The 20609-nt window shown below is 37.6% G+C and overlaps 1 protein-coding gene across 3 annotated transcripts in view; it reads left to right on the top strand.

The window, feature by feature from the left end:
- The window catches only part of magi2b (membrane associated guanylate kinase, WW and PDZ domain containing 2b), a 169955-nt gene extending 156029 nt beyond the window's left edge, over positions 1-13926 (top strand). For all 3 annotated transcript variants that reach the window (XM_053631159.1, XM_053631160.1, XM_053631162.1), the window contains 4 exons: positions 1883-2075; positions 2677-2820; positions 2992-3130; positions 9858-13926. In XM_053631159.1, the coding sequence (XP_053487134.1) occupies positions 1883-2075; positions 2677-2820; positions 2992-3130; positions 9858-9928 (547 nt within the window). In that variant the 3' untranslated portion in view covers positions 9929-13926. The remainder of the gene's footprint in view (positions 1-1882; positions 2076-2676; positions 2821-2991; positions 3131-9857) is intronic.
- Positions 13927-20609: the final 6683 nt, after the last annotated feature.

Here is a 20609-nt window from a genome sequence, read left to right on the forward strand (position 1 = left end):
CTAAATCTGATTTGAATGAATAAATATAATAAAAAAGACCGTAAAAAGACAGAAAATTCTTTTGTTTTCAAGTAAAGAATAACAGGAGATGGACTATGCTATCATAGAAAATAATCTATGCCAGGCTGGTGTGATATGCTACCAGCCCAAAGTGGATTATTTTCCTTTAACAGAACATCACAAATTGTGTTATTTTTCAATAACAGTTTTAAATTTATTAATGAACAACACATCATAATTTTTAACTATATATAGAACTTTTAATTGAAGTTAATAACACAAAAAAAAAATGCAGTGTATCATGTTAACAAGAAACAGAAATATGCAACCTAGTCTGTCAGAAAACTTCTGCTATTACTGACATAAATGTAACAGAAAACTTCACTATATCAATGATTATATAATTTTTGTTAAATAAGAATATGTTTTCTTAATACATTTATTATTAGTCTGGGATTAGTGGAGCATCTGTCATACAAGTTCAAGTCCCTGTGAATGAGCTGTTACTATAGAAACAGTAACATATTAGAATGAGCGCATTATTATATAAACCTATCATTTACAATTGCATCTCAAAAAATTTGAATATTGTGGAAAAGTATTTTTTTTCCTGTATTAAAATTCAAAAAGTGGAACTTTCATATATTCTAGATTCATTACACATAAAGTGAAATGTTTCAAGCCTCTTTTTGTTTAATTATTGATGAATACGGCTTACAGCTCATGGACATCAAAAATCCAGTATCTCAAATTATTAGAATAAAGAATTTATAATACAGAAATGTCGACCTTCTAAAAAGTATGTTCATTTATGTACTCAGTACTTGGTCAGGGTTCCTTTTGCACGAATTACTGCATCAATGCAGCATGGCATGGAGGCAATCAGCCTGTGGCACTGCTGAGTGACAATGCCTTGACAATTCAGGTCAGGCGAGTTGGCCAATCAAGCACAGTAATACCATGGTCAGTAAACCAGTTACTAGTAGTTTTGGCACTGTGGGCAGGTGCCAAGTCCTGCTGGAAAAGGAAATCAGCATCTCCACAAAGCTCGTCAGCAGATGGAAGCATGAAGTGCTCTAAAATCTCCTGGTAGACGCTCTTAGGGACAGTCTCTTTATAATTACATCAATCTTACAATCTTATAGACACATACTCATGTATTTGTTACATTCCACCAATAGAGAAGGTGATTTAGTTAAGAATCAGGTGCACTGCTGCACGAAGATGACAAACGTGGAATAGTTGGAGTGCCTCGAGAAAAGGTTTGCACATTAAGAATTTGGTAAATCTGCTTGTTGAAAAATGCAAGAAGTTCATGCTTTCTTTAGTTACAAATTTATGAAATCGAGACTTGTCTAAAACAGATTTATTTAAGATTCGCTTTGTACCTCAGTGCATTACAGACTGTAGAACTGGATACCATTTAATATTGCAAGTTTCTTTTGTTCTTTGGCCTGGTGAGTGTTGGTACCCAAAGAACCACTCTATTCTCTCACTTGGTTGCATATTGTTGCTTAGCTTCTGATTCTGAATTATTTACCAGCAGATATCTGCTCAATAAAACATGGCTCTTGGCTCAGGGATCTTTTCACATGTCTTACTCAGCTTTGAGATGTTAACTGTGCCTTGGCAGATTTGGCTCCTTCTCAAAGACAGAAGAAAGCAAAGCGTTCTAAGCTTTATGTTAATGGACTGCTGACACTGAAAAAGCCTATGGATGTGTAAAACATTATGGCAGCATCTTAAACACCCAATTGGGCGGAGTGTGGTGTTGAGACATTTGGAAAAAATGTTGCATGCATTTACTGTGACACTGCATGTAGTTGATAGTAAGTCTGAAAGAAATGGGAAAGCCTTTCCTCTAATTGTAACATGCTGGCAGGTCGGAGGTAAAAGCCAGACAGGATGTTAAACCGGATATCTGCCAGCCACCGTACACTGACTACAGACAGCCTCCAGTGGACTACAGACATCCACCAGTAGCAGACTACAGACAGCCTCCAACTATGGACTACAGACACCCGCCTCCTCTCATCGACTACAGACAGCATTCGATCCCAGATTACAGGCCACAGGTAGGACTACAAACTCCAAGTGTGTGTATAGTGGTGCTAATAGAATGTGCTAATAGAATGTGTTGATATCACAGTCTGCTCACATGAACTGTTGCCATATTATAAGTTAATATTGTGTTGAAATAAAACCATACAGCAACCTATATGTTCCAGCTGAAAATATGGCTTATTGCATGTAATGTACATTTTATATATTCATTTTGGCTTATCCTGAGGGGTGCCAATAATTCTGTAGCTGGCCATATGTATTTATATATTTTCTATTTAGCATTCCCGTTCAGCCTGATTGCATTTAAACTAAAACTATTTAGTTCATAAACTGCCTGAAAAACTGTGATAACCTTCATTTCAATATTGAGAAAGATAAACATGATTCACATTTCACCGTTATTGTGCAGCCCCTTGTTTAACGCTCTAAACAAAATCTTGCGCTCGAGCATCAGCTGTGTGTGTGCTGACTCAGCCTAACCCTGGGCATGGGAATTAAAAATCCATTAGAACATGAGCATTAATGTAGTGTCACTTGCAGTGGGCCAACATATTCAGTTGGGCAATGCTGAAACCGAGAAGAGCAGTGACTCGTGTGTTGTGTTCTGTACAGGACTACGACTATTTCACAGTGGAGCTGGAAAAGAGTGTGAAGGGCTTCGGCTTTAGCATCAGAGGAGGGAGGGAGTACAAGATGGACTTGTTTGTGCTCCGTCTGGCTGAGGACGGCCCCGCTATTCGCAACGGCAGGATGAGGGTAAGTCCAGCATGTATGTGTATGTGCCTCAGTGCATGTGTGTATCCCAGGAGCCTTAATGTTCCAGAGACTAGAATGCTCTCTAAATGAATTTGGACATTATAATCTGTTTTTGGGAAGCATGTGATTTTTTTCATGTGTGTGTGTGTGTATATATATATATTTATATAGGTTGGTGATCAGATCATTGAGATAAATGGCGAGAGCACACGGGACATGAGTCACGGCCGGGCCATTGAGCTCATCAAGGCGGGCGGGCGGCGAGTGCGTCTGCTGCTTAAACGGGGCATGGGGCAGGTACCCGAATATGGTCTGTATCACATTCCACTCATACCCGTACAATACTGTTTATATCGTTATATATAGTGTATTTTCAAGAATATTGTAAGATTAACAATCATAACTAATAACATAATATGAACTAAAAAAATATCTTATTACCATATATTATGACTATGACTATACATCCAAATATGAAATTCACACAATTTCTCACTTATCCCAAATGTAGTCGATCAGTCGATGGTGTTTCTGAGGTTTGGTTTTTTGAAGCTAATATTGCTATCAAATAAGAGAAGATTTTAGCTACCAGTTTATCACCATAACAGATAAACTGCAAACACACATACACTGAATTGTTGCATTTCTCAAAAATATTTATTTATGTTGTTTCTGACACTAGCAGCCATCTTAAATCCAAACCACTTTTTCTCCCAGCATATAGTTTGTTGTCAGTCCAGTTAAATATCAGACTCAACTAGAAGCTGTGGCCTTAAACCTTAAAGTCCATTTCATTTGTAGGTTAAATTTTTTTTTTTTTTTTTTTTTTATGAATAGGAATTCTGCTGACGTTGCTCAGCATAAAGGCACCTGCCAAATGCTGTATAGGCACATTTTATGAAACTAATGAGGCCAATGGTATTACTTAGCCAAATTGTGTTTTTGAGACAAATGTGTCCTGAATTATGATTATACATTATACGGCTAAAAGTTTGTGGATGCGTGACAATATGTTCTTGTTGAGCATCCTGTTCCAAATCCATGGGCATTAATATGGATTTGGTCCCCGTTCTCTGCCCACTCTTCTGGGAAGGCTTTCCAATACATTTTTGGACTGTAGCAGCCACAAGAGCATCAGGGAAGTCAGACGCTGATGTCAGGTGAGGCCTGGGGCTCAGTCGCCGTTCCAATTCATTCCAAAGGTGTTCAGTAGGTTTGAGGTCAGGGCTCTGTGCAGTTCTTCCACTTCAAACTTGGCACACCATGTCTCCATGGAGCTCACTTTGTGCACAGGGGCACTGTCATGCTTGAACAGGTTTGAGCGTCTTAGTTCCAGTGAAGGGAAGTGAAGGGAAATTGTAAAGCTACAGCATATAGAGACATTCTATTCAATTGTGTGATTTCAACTTTGTAGCAGCAGTTTAGGGAAGAACTACGTATGAGTGTGATGGTCAGGTGTCCACATACTATAATAATTCTTAACGGATAAATGGACAGTACTAGATTTAAGGCATCATGGTCCCTGAAATCAGCTTTTTTTCATGTTTAATTGACAATTTGACATGAAATTCATAGTTTATGTGAGCTTTTTGGATGAAGCTAAACATTTAAACAAGCACCTTACATTTGCTAGTATCTTAGTGAACAGGACGATGAACCAAGAGCATTCACCCTGCACAAGTTCTCCTTTCGACAGTCGATTTAAAATTCACTCAACACTACCATTCCTGGCTTTGACAAAAACTACATACATTGGAAATACACATCTACAAAAACCGCACACAAACACCACACTGTCAAGCATTTGGAAGTCTTTTAAAGCATGCTTGCCTAATCTTGCTAAACTACGCTGACACTGCCTATTGATCTCAGACAGCACATGAAGCTTAGCACAGTCACCACATGCATTGAGGTAGGCATTTGCTGCTTATTGTAGTCTAGGCTGCTCCTACAGTCCTGTGTGATTGAAGTGAATTTCAATAAATGGCATGAAATGTAGACTTTCTCTTTTAGAAAAAAACTGTGATTTTTAAAATGTATTTATTTTTTTAGAAAATGCATCTGTGAAACAAAGCACATTTTGCCATGAATTTGACAGGGCTCTAGCTATAAGCTTCCGTTACCTGTTAGCAGCATTAGTTTGAAAGCTCAAAACTAGAGAATATCATTTACATTCATGCCATTTGGCAGATGCCCTTATCCGAGCGACTTACATTTATCTCATTTATACAACCAAACAGATGAGGGTTAAAGGGCTTGCTCAAGGGCCCAGCAGTGGCAGCATGGCAGTGCTGGGATTTGAACTCATGATCTTCCGATCAGTAGAATATCAAGACTCTAAACATGTCTTGGCCGATTGACTACATTTGAGGACAAATTTGTGTATATTAAATTTTTATCTGAAATATCCCTTTAGGTCTGAACATTCGTTATGCTCTGGTCTCTACTGGCTGTGCTCACTAAGTCGCTTTAAATGAAAAATCCATAAGAAAGTAAGAATTAATATTGCTTTTTTTTTCCACTGAAAAGGTTAGTAATAACCTTAATTAAGGCAATTTAAGGACAGCACCTGTTTCCCCAGAGGAGTTTGCAGTATACAAAGGCAGCTCATTTGTTTTTAGTTGTTTTATAATTATCATTTTAATTGTCAGTGCGCTTGGCTACCTTTACTCCTAATCACTTCATTGAACACGAAGCATGTGTGTGTGAAGTGGCGCACAGATCTCTGGCCAGCAGCCAGTCAGCTTCATGGCACAAATTCACATTTGGATCAGAAGGTAAAAATGCACTGACTGAACAAGCTTTGAGCTACTTTACCAGACTCTAATGGTAAAGCGGACGACGGAAAATCCACAGACTGAAACCTGGCCAGTAGAGATAAGACATTAGTGTGCACCATGCTGTTCTCTAACGGCTTGTAGTATTAACTGGTCTTCTTCTGCTTCTTCTCTTAATGTCAGTGATAGAGTAGGTCTTTACTCCCTGTCTTGTAGGAATGGTACCTTCCAACCTTTCCATGTGCATGAAAAGCGACACTCTTGCCTCTCCCTATTTCTTCATAATGGGACACACTAAAGACACGGTTTGTGGCAAACTGCATGCTTGTTTCTACTTTTTTCCTTCTTTTTCACTCACACATAATACCTATTTTCCAGCAGAGATATAGTGCTTTTAATGATTCGCTTGCTACTTACACCTTTAAAGGGGCAGTTTGTCATTTTTTGAGCCCTCGCTTGCCTGCAAAATGAATTGGAATCACAATGACAAGCCTAAAACTACTTAGATCTTGTGAGTCACCTTGTAAAGGTCCAGCTAATTATTTATTGTCTTTACACAGTTAATGAAGTTCGCCAACATGGATTTTATTAGTGACCAAAATATTATAATACAAGATTCTGGTGTAGACTGTAATACACTGCTTAGGATTGCAGCAGCAACACCACCAGCGAGGAAATCATACATATCACTCAGAACTTTAAACAATGTCCACAATGAGAGAAGAGGCAAGACCTCTAATGTCAGGAGCGTGGGAGTTTTTCCAGCATGAGGCTGTGCTGTATATGTAAAGCCGGAGATGGCCTGTAATAGCAGCACATTTAAACATTTAAACTAACAAACCAGCAGTACAGCTCATCTTCAACTCCTACTTTTGAAATAATTTACACTTACCTTTTGACTTTTGCCTTATTTTACATAATGCTTCATGGAAACGGCATGATATTTTACTGATGTATGGTCAAAGTAATAAAATATGTGAAATACTAGCATAACAATTTTATAATTTAACCAAATTAACTTTAACGTGTTTAACTTGTTAATGCTATTTAGATACATATGATACTTCAAATGTCAAATTTTTGTGTTTAAAATAGTCAAATTCCTTATTAGCATCCTAATCAAAATTGAAATGTATTATTGCTAATGGAACAAAGAGACATTTGGATAATGGATTAATGGATGAAATGTTGGACTAAATGATGTATTAATTTACCAAAAAAAAAGCATCTTGCAGCTTACATTTCGTACATAATGTACACAATATTTAGATCATCACGAGCTCTAAGCAGGGGTGAAGGTAAAGAAAAAAATGGTGCTTGGTCATTGGCTGGTGGTGTCACAGTTTTCAGTGTCCCAAATCGTACCCTAATCTCCTCAGTCCTCATCCAAGTCTCCATCCTGGGTGACATTCAAAATTTGTGAATCTATAGTGAGACCCTGAGTATGCAAAAGTAAGGCTTTAGTCAAGACCGCCACTGTCAAATCCAAGACCAGGACTAGCTGAGACTGAGTCAAGGTAGATGCTGCATCCCAATTCGCCTACTTATACTATGCACTAAAAGTATGTACTTTTTTGGGATGAGAAAGTACATACATTTGAGTGTGTAGTAAAAGAGTGTGCAAGTACCGGACATATTAAAATGTCATGTAACGGTAGAGAACGTTGTTGCCTAGTTACGCACACTGTCACCGTAAACAAACTCCTTGTTGCATTTGCATTGCATTTCAAATATAGGATTTATACTATATAATATAATTGACCATTCCCTTGATTTTATTTTTCCACGTTTCCTTTACACCTCACTGACGTTATACTCGTCCGCTGGAGGTTTGCAGATTGAATACGGCGAAGCAAACGGTCACAAAACCCCTCCTCCCTCATGCAAGGAGTTGTGGGCAATATTAGCTGAAAAAGTGTCTACGGATCCACACTTCGAAAATCTACTAGAAATAGTAGACCGTCCGGGTACCTTCGGGGTACTCATTTCAGCATATTACGATTTGGGACAAACTAATTCTAATCTCGGATACTATTTAGGAGAGATAGTAGGTAAATGCTTGCTGTTTGTTCATGAATGATTTATCTAAACCATGGGTTCCCAGACTAGGGGTCACAAAAACTGCTCACAGTCTTGTCTCTTTGATTTATTTATTATACTTTTTTTTTTAACTTATTTTACAAATAATATTAGGAATATTGCTTTCACATTCAAACAGCCACATTTTAATTATGAATGTACGTGCTATTTTAGTCTATTTTACTACCTCACTTAGCATAGGAGCTTAGCAATAAAAATGGACAGATTTCTTGTACAGCCACCTCTGCAAATTCAGCAACGTTGAGTGACTCTGACTCAGTGGAACAGCAGAAATCAAACATGAAAATCTGCAGGAAAATTTATTGAATATGGATTTACATGGATTTATGATAAATAACGGTGCTATAACTAGTGTCAATGTCGTTAACAAAAACTATGATGAAAAATGTTCGTCGACGACCCTTTTTTTCCATGACTATGACGAGATGACACCAACGTCATTAAACACTAACTGTGACTATATCAACATGCAATATTGTTGCCAAAAAAAAAGACGAGACTAAAACGTAGTTCAAAAAATAAACACTTTATCAAAATCCCACTTTATTTTCGTCGACAAAAAAAATGGAAACAAAATGTTATAGACTGTTTTTGAAACAGCCTAGGAAAGCGAGTTCTGCACATAAATGTAGCAGGGACATTCTGTATGTGGTTGCGCAATTTTGACTTTCGGGAATGGCCATAATACCTACAGGGTGCGGCCAATGGGAACGCTTCTCTATCAGTGCATGTCCTCACGGGACCGATCAGACCACCGCTGGGAAGTTAACAGAGCCGAAAAACAGAACAGAAACAGTTACTTTAACAGATGCGATAGTAGAAACTTTGATCTGGATAAAGCTGCACGCACACACCTGAAATGATACAGGTTTAATCTATTTTGTATACCCTTATTCATCTTAATTTATTTTCACTATCATAGCTTGCTAAGTGTTATAGCCACAGTTATGTAAGCCTACATGTTTATTAAAAATAGAAACTTGGTCAGTATTTACACAGAGAGAAATTTAATGTTTGTAAAGTGTTTAGCTGTCATTTATGCAGATTCTCAAGCTACTATGGGCTTTTACTGTACCACGTTTGTTTTTTTTATTACACTGACACAGGCTCTCACTCTTATTTTTGTTAAGAGTCAAAAAAAAACAAAGGCAAGAAAGAGAGAGAAGACTTTGAAGGGGAGAGAGACAGTCAGTTGGGCAGGATGAAAAAAGAAACTATATTAAATTACTTTAATATTCACTTTTTAGGACCACCTGGTAAAAAAGCTAGGAGTGAGAGGGCAGAGGGTTATGATATGGAGGATAAGGATGAATGAACGGTGTTTGTTTTGTGCCACACATAAATCACGAATGTTGTTCATTGACCTTTCATGTGCCTGTCTTGATACGCAAGAAAGCATATTGTTTGTAGGAGATATGAAATATGTGTATTGTTATTATATATGATAGAGGTATTTATATAGTATTTATATTATGTTTACACATATTTAAATAGAAAAAAATTTAAACCCAACTAGAGTCCCCCAAGTGTATCTCGGTCATTTGCACCACTGGCTAGACTGGATTGACTGAAATGTTTATCAATAATAATCTAATGGCTAAAAATATCTACAGTTTTCAGTGACTAAAACTAGACTAAATTACTTATGGTTTTCTTTGACTAAGATAAGACTAAAATGCCAAGACTTTTAGTCAAATAAAATTTGACTAAAAAAACAGGATATATGTTTAAATATATGATAAATATGATTTTAAAAAAAAAACTGTCAAGGACATTTGACACAGGACTAAAACTAAGATTAAATTTAAAAATAGTTTACAAAATGAACACTAGCACGCACTGAAAATGATGATCCCCTTTGCAAGGTTTGTAGGTGTCATTACATTACACATATATTACTGACAATGTGAAAAAATGTTCAGATGTTACAGTAGTCCTAATTATAAATCTGGAATAAAAATCACGGGGTGGTCAAGGTTTATGGTTGCAGAAAATTCATAATGTCCATTTAGGTTTGTTTGCTCAAAAGGTTTGGGAACCCCTGATCTAAACCAGTCATGCTACATTTGCTCAAACGTTTGCACAGTTTGGTATATTAACATGGTTTATTTTAAGGTCATGTATGACGTGTAATTTATTTATTTTTTTTCTTTTCACTAGACGGTGCCACCTCCTGGAGTTCTGACCCTCCAGCCACCGCTGCCTTGCCGGAAGTAGCGTGGCTCCGTTAATCGTCCTGTGCCCTTTGTCATTGCCCGTCATCTCACCCAGCCCTGCCCCCTGGATTTGCTCCGCCCCCCTCCCCTCCCCTCCCCTCCCCCCCCTCTCTCTCACAGGCACTGCATGATGGGCCTGGACCAGACATGGTGCTCACTGGAGGCCAGCTTAGCTTGGTGCCACCAGCATTATAGAGTTGCACACAGAGGAGGGGTGGCAGGTCCATCCAGAAGAGCTGTGTATAAACGGGAAGGAAAGTCCTGGAAAAGGATAAACAGTGTCTGGTTTGAAGTCAGTGGATGAATGCCAGTCATGGATTGTCTGATCCAGGTTTTTTTTATGATAATGAAAAAGTGGAGGTGCCACCAGGCAAGAATTAACTCACCTGGCTCGGACAGGTGCTCTGCAGTTTAACTCTAGATCCAAGGACGTCCAAGAAGACCGGACCGGACTGTTTAAGTCTGGTCTTCCTGCCCAGTGGATTCTCTCTCATTGTGCTCCACTCACCATCTGATAGGGATTCAACCCCGTTCACGTACTTGGTTGGTCATGCCGGAGGGTTTGTTTGTATTATTTTGAGTTGCTTATATTACAGGCCCCTTACATCCCTGGGGCAACCAGTGATGAAATTCAAGTATCTATGTGTAGCATGAAAGGTACCACAGCCACCAGAAATCCATGAAGAACTCGAATATTTCAGCAGTATTGTGTTTCATTATTTGTCAGTGTTAGTCCAGCGTACACCTTATCATGTGTTCTGATGTGAACAGAAAGATAAAACGAGGAGAAGATCATTTCATCGTATTGCATTTTTATGTTGGGGAAACATGATTTAGCTAAGAAAAGCTGTCAATTGTGAATTATAATTTTTTTAAATGATCATAAACAAAGGGAATTTTTTTTAAAAAACAGCATCATATAAATAAACATATCAGTCAGCGACACAATCATGAAGACTTGTACCTCTACTCATCTGTAATACAGTATCATGTTAGTAATACATTATTATAATAATATGAAATGCACTCCATTTATGTTATGAAGGCAAGATTTTTTAACGACTGTGGACTACCGAGCCAAACCTGCATACCACGCGTTTGTGCAGGATTTCTCAAAAGCCTCAGTGTGTCATTCCAGCCTCATTGTCCCTGTACTGTGCTTCACGAACCACACCACTGTGGGGCCGGGGCCCCGTCCCAATCGTTATAATCGGCCCTCCCTTGTCTCCTTTTGCCTCAAGGCCATCAAGCTAAAGGAACCTTAGTAGCTAGAAGCTATGCGGTTGGATTACATCCAGAAAATGGCAAAGCAAGGGGGATTGAACTGTGCTGTCTGAGACTATGGGAGTCTAAGTAAATTGAAATTGTTTCTCACGTGGAGGAAGGTGTGAGCCTGTGAGATTTGGGGAAATAGTAGAGTGTGTATAGTGTAAACAGAGACCCAGTTGTATGGGGCAGAGTGCCTTACTGGCAGGAAAGGATACAGCATAAAATACGTTTTCCAAGATAACTCATAGTCCGTATGTGGACTATATTGGAGATTTAGCATTTTTTTACATTAAAACATGCAGCTGTCATAGTTGTTGGGAATGTCTCTAAAAATACCGTCAATCTGCGTGTGCTTGGTACTATAGGAAAAGCGCTACTGCTTCGACCAATTGGTTAGTTCTACATGTCTGTTTGTTATTTCACACCATACAGATTTTTTTGAAACCATGTTTTCTTGAAGTGCGTCACAATTAGCACCATGACATAATACCAGGCAAGTGAATCAGTCAAGACATTTGCGTTCATCATGCACAGCCTAGATAATAACCAGCGTCATTAAAAGAAGTCCCAGCATAATTAAAAATGATAACAAAGCTTTTGTGTGTGTACTAAAGTCAAGAACTGTTATTTTTTCCCCCTGTACTGAGAAAAGAATGTGAAATCTTGACATGGTGTAAAACTCAGTTGAAACTCACTTATAATGGAAGTCTGAAGGAAGTAATTGAATTCTCTCAGTAAATTTGTGAAGTACGTGACAGTGCATGGTGGTGCATCAGGTAGTGTGTATTCCCAGGATTGGCTCTGGAGTCACCACAACTCTGACCAGGATAAACAATTACTGAAGAAAAATGAATGAATGTAGAGTTCAAAACTACAATTACCTTCCCAACTCAAATATTTAGTGAAATCTGTATTCAGACAGACACTTCCATGTTTCTTGCCTTTGAATTTGATCCCACTTCTGATACGTTTTATTAACATTTATTGTGTGCCCTGACAACTAGCCTTGGACTTCCATCATAAGCTCATTTTTAATCAAATAATCTTTTCTTCCATTTTTCAAATCTGGATGATGCCATTGGACACAAGTCATCCACAGCCGGGAGTCCAAGACAGCAAAAATTGGCCATGCTCTCTGGGTGGGAGGGATGGGATATTCTCCTTTCTCTGTCAATCACAGCAACACTAGCCAATCATCTATGATTCATCTATGATGTTATGTATGCGGAAGAGGGTAGATAGTGTGTGTCATGATCAGCTGTTTGAAAAAGTGAGGATGGCTGGCTCCACATGTCTCGGAGGAAGCACATGTTAGCCTTCACCCTCCGTGGTTGCTAGTTGTTTTATGATAGAAGAGAGGTGGGTGGGAAGTGGCCAAGACGAATATAGTGAGAATATTTCTCAGTGCAGGGAAAAGTTCTTCAAAATTCTTGTCTCTGGTAATCACATACTACAGATTCAGTAGATATAGATAAAGTTGGAAAATGCCAATAGAGTTTACTTTAATATGCGTTAAAACGTGGTGTTACAAGAGTACTGGCCACATCGCAAGTACATTTCTTACTAGAGAAATGCTAGATTTTCCCAACTGGATTTACCAGAGCACATGAGTCAGTATAGCTTGTAAAGCTAATTCTACATTTTGAAATCACCCTGCATATTTTTCACTGGTACCAGCCTGAGGTAGTAACCTTTCGTCTAATAACAGCTTTTAGTCTTTAGCTTAACAGCAAGCATGATTGATTGGATCTCTACATTGTGTGTAAGAATGGAAGCTCAGCTACTTTTTCCGAGCAAGGAGTAATTTGTGCCATAAAATGATTCTGTAAGACAAACATTTCTCTCTGCTCTGCCTTCATGTGCAGTATGTTCGGATGAAAGTACAGTGGGTCTCTGCTGCTCTCCAGCCCACACACAGCCTGATAACTGTGCCAACAGAAGACGATACTCAAGTACAAGGAATATAACTCAGAAATACGAAACAGTATGGAAACATTTATATCTGAGTTCAGTACCGAAGCTGCATTCAATTCAATCACATATCAGAGACCTAAATCTTGGGGGAAATGTGAAGAAAAAAGAAAAAAAAAACCATAATGTACCACAGTGAAAATGAAAGTGTTTATAAGGCCCTGATAGTTTCGTACCTACGACATGCATTTGTACCAGTGACTGATTCACCGAGTGATTAAAGTGTGTTAGATTTAATTGCTAATTGCTGTTTACATGTGGAGATATCGGAAGAGAAAGACAGAGCATCTATTGCACAGCTCAAGCTTTTCCTGATGAAGCTGTATCCTGCCTGCTTTGGGGGGGAAAAAACAAACAAACAAACAAACAAACAAACAAAACAAAAAAAAACATTTTATATTACTGAGGAAATATTGAATCTGTGAAAGATGGCACATTCAAGGGGCCCATTTCAGATCGATATTACTGTGTAGTGTTAGATGTGTATTTACCTTGTACAGCTGTACTCCTATAAATATGGTTTAATGTATTATTGATAGTTTCAAAGACTTAAGTGATCAAATATTTTTATGAAATGCAACAGTGCGGATATATTAAATTTTGCTAAACTCTTGTTTACCTGTATGATATTCTGAAATACTGTTAAATAAACTCTTGACATGGTGTAAAGTATTCATTTTATAGTACTCATTATACTCATGTCCGTTTCTATGAGTGTGAGCAGTTGTTAAAGGTACTGAACAACACAAATAAAAGAAATGATCATAATTAAAGAGTTGTATTTTTTGAGCTCCTTAAAGTGCTTATCTTTAAGAAAGCTCATATTGTAGTTTGTTCTAATTGTGTGCTAAAATTGCCAACGTAGTTGATGCTCCATGCCAGTAGCCTAGCCACAAATATGTATTTAATTATGCCGATAGACAAATGTGCCGAAACAAACCACAAAATTATGAGTAAAACAAGCAAAGTTAGATTTATTGAAGCACAAACTTAAAACCATAGACTACACTCACCATCCACTTTAACAGTAACACCTGTACACTTGCTCATTTATCCAATCAGCCAATCATGTGGCAGCAACACAATGCATACAATCATGCAGATACAAAAAGCACAAACAAACAAAACACCTGGTCATTTTCCAGTCTTCAAATGTCCAGCTTGGGTGAATCTGTGCCCATATGAAAGATGATGATGATGGAATATTCTTATATTCTTTACAACCCCAATTCCAAAAAAGTTGGGACAGTATGGAGAATGCTAATAAAAACAGAGGAGTGATTTGTAAATGTACTTTGACTTGTATTTAAACAAAAAACGTATAAAGACAAGGTATTTGCTCTTTTACCTAATCAAGCATAGTTGAAGAGAAACTTTTTTTTTTTTAAATTGATGCGTGCAACACGTTCCAAAAAAAGTTGGTACGGGGCAATTTAGGACTAATAACGATGTGACACAAGTTGAAATAAAAAGATGATGTGAAACAGGTGAGGCAATCGTCTAATCATAGTATATACAGTGGGGGAAATAAGTATTGGACGTGTCAACATGTTTTTCAGTAAATATATTTCCAATGAGGCTATTCACATGAAATTTTCACCAGACATCAGTATTAACTCAAGAAATCCACAAATATAAAGAATTCACAACATTAAAGTCCATAAATAAAGTTCTGTGTAATTAAGTAGAAAGACACCAGAAAAAAGTTTTGAACACGCTAAGAAAAAGCAATTCTCCAAGGCAAGGTAAGGCAAGGAACCAGCTGAAATCTGTAAGTAGTTAGAAAGTAATTATACCTCATATATGTGCAAATTAATATCAGCTGGGTTAGTAAATTGATGGTCTATAAAAAGGCTTTTCATTACCAATGTATCACACAAGAAACATCTCATGATGGTTAAAAGCAAAGAGCTCTCCCAAGACCTTCAGATCCTTATTGTTGTGAAACATATTGATGGAATCGGATACAGACATATAGTAAGCACCATTGGGGCCATTATCCGCAAGTGGAAGCAACATCATTCTGTCATCAACCGGCCACACACAGAAGTTCCTCGCAAGATTTCTGACCAGGGAGTCAGAAGAATAGTCAGAAGAGTAGCCCAAGAGCCAAGGACCACTCAGAAAGTGCTCCAGAAACACTTGGAGGCAGCAGGTGCCATCGTTACAGAGAAAACAATAGGCAATGCACGCCACTGCTCACACTCACCCCGCAAGACTCTATTACTAAAGAAAAGGCATGTCAATGCTCATTTAAAGTTTGCTACAACTCATTTGGACAAGCCTATGAAATATTGGGAGAGTGTAGTCTGGTCAGACGAGAGCAAAATTGAACTGTCATACATACATTTTGGCTATCATACTACACACCATGTTTGGAGAAGAAATGGCACTGCACATCACCCTAAAACACTATACCAACAGTGAAGTTTGGAGGTGGAAGCATCATGGTGTGGGGCTGTTTTTCATCACATGGTACTGCCAGACTTCATATAATTGAAGGAACGATGAATGGAGCCCTTTACCGGGAGATTCTTGAGAATAATCTGCTGCCATCCACCAGGATGATGAAGATGAGACGTGGGTGGACCTTCCAGCAGGACAACGATCCAAAGCATGCAGCAAAGGAAACTCAGAGAAATAAAATCTGGGTGTTAGAATGGCCTAGTCAATCACCTGACTTGAATCCAGTTGAACAAGATTTAAAGACAATATGTTTAGAAGAATGGGCCAAAATCACACCTGAATACTGCAGCCCATTAATTTCTTCATACAAGAAGTGTCTTGAAGCCATCATTATAAACAAAGGCTTCTCCACTAAGTATTAAATAAATTTCAGTTAGTGTGTTCAATACTTTTTTCCTGTGTCATTCCCCTTTATTACACATAACTTCATTTATGGGCTTTAATGTTTGGATTTCTTTATATGTGTGGATTTCTTGAGTTAATACCAAAGTCTGGTGAAAATTACATGTGAATAACCTCATTGAAAATATGTTTACTGAAAGAAATTGACACGTTCAATACTTATTTCCACCACTGTAAGGAGCCTCCAAAAAAGACATAGTCCTTCAAGAGCAAGGAAGAAATTAATTTCACAGGTATTAGGAAATATACTGAATAAAATCATAGGGTCAACTGTACAGTTATAATGATAACTGTGATGCTCTCTTAAGGCATCATCTACCGTTACATAAACTTGCCATGTTACTATGGTTGCCATAAAATACTTTTACAATCGTTATACTGAAAAAAATATTGCATTTTATGTTTGTAGGTGTTAAAAAAAGGGGATAACAAAAGACAAAATTCTTTCTAATATTCTACTTATCAGTGCACCAGCCCAAGTCCAAGCCTTAATAACTACACAGCAGTCATTTCTGGGTTAAAATAAAACTGTAAAATAAAATTGTATGTACATCGAGTTGTTTAATTGTTTTTAATTCAATTTAATTAGTTGACAAAATTACCTTTTCATATAATGTATTAATTCCGTGATGAGTCGTTTTTACTTGTAATTACAATTCAATTCAATTCAATTCAATTTTATTTGTATAGCGCTTTTTACAATAGACATTGTCTCAAAGCAGCTTTACAGAAATATCAACATGGTATACAGATATTAAAGGTGCGAATTTATCCCAACTGAGCAAGCCACTGAGTGGCGACGGTGGCAAGGAAAAACTCCCTAAGATGTTTTAAGAGGAAGAAACCTTGAGAGGAACCCGACTCAGAAGGGAACCCATCCTCATCTGGGTAACAACAGATAGTGTGAAAAAGTTCATTATGGATTTATATGAAGTCTGTATGGCCTTAGGAGCAGCCGTAGTCCCAGCAGTCTGGAATTAGAGAAGATTTGAGCTCCATCCAGAGGCAGAAAGGATCTGGATCTCTAGTATCTCCATAAATTCATGTGGGGCTCGGCGAAAGGAGAGAGGGAGAAAAAAGATAATTATGACTGCGAAGTAGTAGAACAGAATCTAGTCAGGGTAGGCTTGAGTAAACAAATACGTTTTAAGCCTAGACTTAAACACTGAGACTGTGTCTGAGTCCCGAACACTAATAGGAAGACTGTTCCATAACTGTGGGGCTCTATAAGAGAAAGCTCTTCCCCCTGCTGTAGCCTTCACTATTCGAGGTACCGTCAAATAGCCTGCATCTTTTGATCTAAGTAGGAGTGGCGGATTATATAAAACCAAAAGTTCGCTTAGATATTGTGGTGCGAGACCATTTAGTGCTTTATAGGTTAATAAAAGTATTTTATAGTTAATGCGAGATTTTACTGGGAGCCAATGCAGTATTGATAATATCGGTGTGATATGGTCGTACCTTCTAGTTCTAGTTAGGACTCTAGCAGCTGCATTCTGGACTAACTGGAGCTTATTTATATTCCTACTGGAACATCCAGACAGTAAGGCATTACAGTAATCTAATCTAGAGGTGACGAATGCATGAACTAGTATTTCCGCATCATGTAGTGACAATATGTTTCTTATTTTAGAAATATTTCTGAGATGAAAGAAGGCTATCCTAGTAATATTATCTACATGAGCATCAAATGATAGGCTGGAGTCAATAATCACTCCAAGGTCTTTAACTGCTGCACATGATGAAACAGAAAGACCATCCAGAGTAACCATGTGATCAGAAAGATTACTTCTAGCTACACGTGGGCCTAATAAAAGTATTTCTGTTTTATCAGAATTAAGTAGAAGGAAGTTAGTTAACATCCAATGTCTAATGTCCTTTACACAATCCTCAGCTTTACTAAGCTTCTGTCTGTCCTCTGGCTTCGCTGAAACATACAACTGTGTATCATCAGCATAACAGTGGAAGCTAATTCCATGTTTACGAATAATTTGACCCAGGGGTAGCATATATAAAGTAAAGAGCAGTGGGCCTAAAACAGAACCCTGTGGAACTCCAAAAGTAACCTCAGTACGCATGGAGAATTCACCATTTACATCTACGAACTGATAACGATCGGTCAGATAAGACCTGAGCCAGGAGAGGACTGTTCCCTTAATACCAACAACATTTTCTAATCTATCAAGGAGAATAGTGTGATCTATAGTATCAAAAGCTGCACTAAGGTCGAGTAACACAAGCAGCGAGACACAACCCTGATCGTAGGTCAGTAGAAGGTCATTTACTACTTTAACTAATGCTGTCTCTGTGCTATGATGAGGTCTAAACCCTGACTGATACATTTCATGAATGTCATTCCTATCTAAGTACGAGCATAACTGCTTTGCTACAACCTTTTCTAAAATCTTAGAGATGAAGGGGAGATTTGATATTGGTCTATAGCTGGACAATTGAGACTGGTCAAGATCAGGTTTTTTAATCAAGGGTTTAATAACTGCTAATTTAAGTGATTTAGGTACATAGCCAGTGCTTAGGGAAGAATTGATTATATTTAGAAGTGGTTCAATTACTCCTGGACAAATCTGTTTAAACAAACATGTAGGTACGGGATCTAGTATGCAAGTTGATGAATTGGCTGAAGAGATTAATGTAGCTAGTTCGGTCTCTCTAAGCGAAGCAAAATACTCTAAACATTGATCTGATATTGCTACATTGTCATGTAATGGGTTTGTTACAGTACTGTCCGGTTTTAATTTAATGGCCTGTATTTCACGTCTAATATTTTCAACCTTATCGATGAAACATTTCATGAAATCTTCACTGCTATGTAATGATTGAGTGTTTCTCTCTGTAGTGGTTTTATTCCTAGTTAATTTTGCTACTGTGTTGAAAAGGAATCTAGAATTGTTTTTGTTGTCTCCTATTAAGGTGGAGAAATAGATTTTTCTAGCATCGCCAAGAGATTTCCTATATTTCAGTAGGCTCTCCTTCCATGCTGTTTGAAATATCACCAGTTTGGTTTGACGCCATTTACGTTCTAATTGTCGAGTTGTCTGTTTTAAGGTTCGCGTTTGATCGTTATACCAGGGTGCTAAATTTTTTTCTCTAATTATTTTCCTTTTGAGTGGAGCCACTCTATCTAGCGTGTAGCGGAGTGTTGACTCCAAGCTTTCAGTCGCCTGATCGAGTTCTATGTGATCTGACGGTGATCCAAATCTAATTGATGTTTCTGCGAGGTTATTTATGAAGCTCGGTGCAGTAGCTGATGTGTAGGTACGTTTTACGCGGTAGCGAGGCGAGGTGGAAATATTATGATCAATTCGTATTATGAACGAGATAAGATAATGGTCTGAGACAACTTCAGACTGCGGAAGAATGATAATATTTTCTATACTTAGTCCGTATGTTAGTATGAGGTCAAGAGTGTGACCACCATTATGAGTAGGCCCGATTACGTTCTGATTAATCCCTACTGAATCTAAGATGGACACAACCGCTAATCTTAGAGGGTCTTCCAGGTTATCAAAATGAATATTAAAGTCTCCGACGATTAATGCTTTATCTACATTACAGTTTCCGACCACTAGATGTCAGGAACGTTTGAGAAATAATGCAGCTTTTTTACGTTTAAATTCATTTCAGTTACAATCCTTTAAATAATAATAATAACAATAATAATAATAATAATAATAATAATAATAATAATAATAATAATAATAATAAGCCTCATTATTATGAGATTCTGAGATCATAACCTACAGTGTGTAGGGTGTTTTTGCAACCAAACACTGTATGTATACCTATGCAGTGTAGAAAAAAAGGGTCATAAGATAAATATTCGACCAATAGGGTGGTATTTGAAGTGCTACTCTTTCTTATAATTAACAAAATAGCATTACTTTTCATTGGAAATCTATTGAAATAATTCAGCAAGGCACTACAGATGTGCACGAACAAATACCGCAACCATCCCTGCATGAAGATTCATTTCCGACAACATACAGTATCCAACATATTAAACAAGAAAAAAAAAGAGGTTTTCGTTTAAACATTTCCTCGAATTACAATGTACGAGCAACTTCATTGCCCACATGAAAACAAACAAACAACAAAAACAAAAAAAACAGCTAATGCGAGTCGGTTCTTAACGTTCACCTAAAAGAGTCGGCTCTTTCGCGCACGACTCCCACGCGCTCACTAGTCTTTGGACTCCATCTGTGTAATTGTTTGTCCTCAATATCCTTGTAAACAATGTTGTAATTGCATAATATAGTACATCATTTAGTTATTTACTGTCAAATATAATTTTATGATGATGAAGAAGCCAAAACCGGGATTGCTGAAAAACATTGTCTATTAACCTACATGACGGGAAGTGAAAAAACTCCTACACACTCGACTTTTGTTAGCAATAGATTGCCCAACAGCTATAATATTGCCCAACAGCTAACAGGCTAATGTTGCATTTTGCACAATTAAACATATAAAATAATATTTATAATGGTACATTTTGGCTGGCATGTTGAAAAAAAGTTTCTTATTTGAATATTAGAAACCTCAAAACAAGTCAGAATTACTGTAATAACCA

The sequence above is a fragment of the Ictalurus furcatus genome, chromosome 8 (genome assembly GCF_023375685.1).
Source record: "Ictalurus furcatus strain D&B chromosome 8, Billie_1.0, whole genome shotgun sequence".
NCBI lineage: Eukaryota > Metazoa > Chordata > Actinopteri > Siluriformes > Ictaluridae > Ictalurus > Ictalurus furcatus.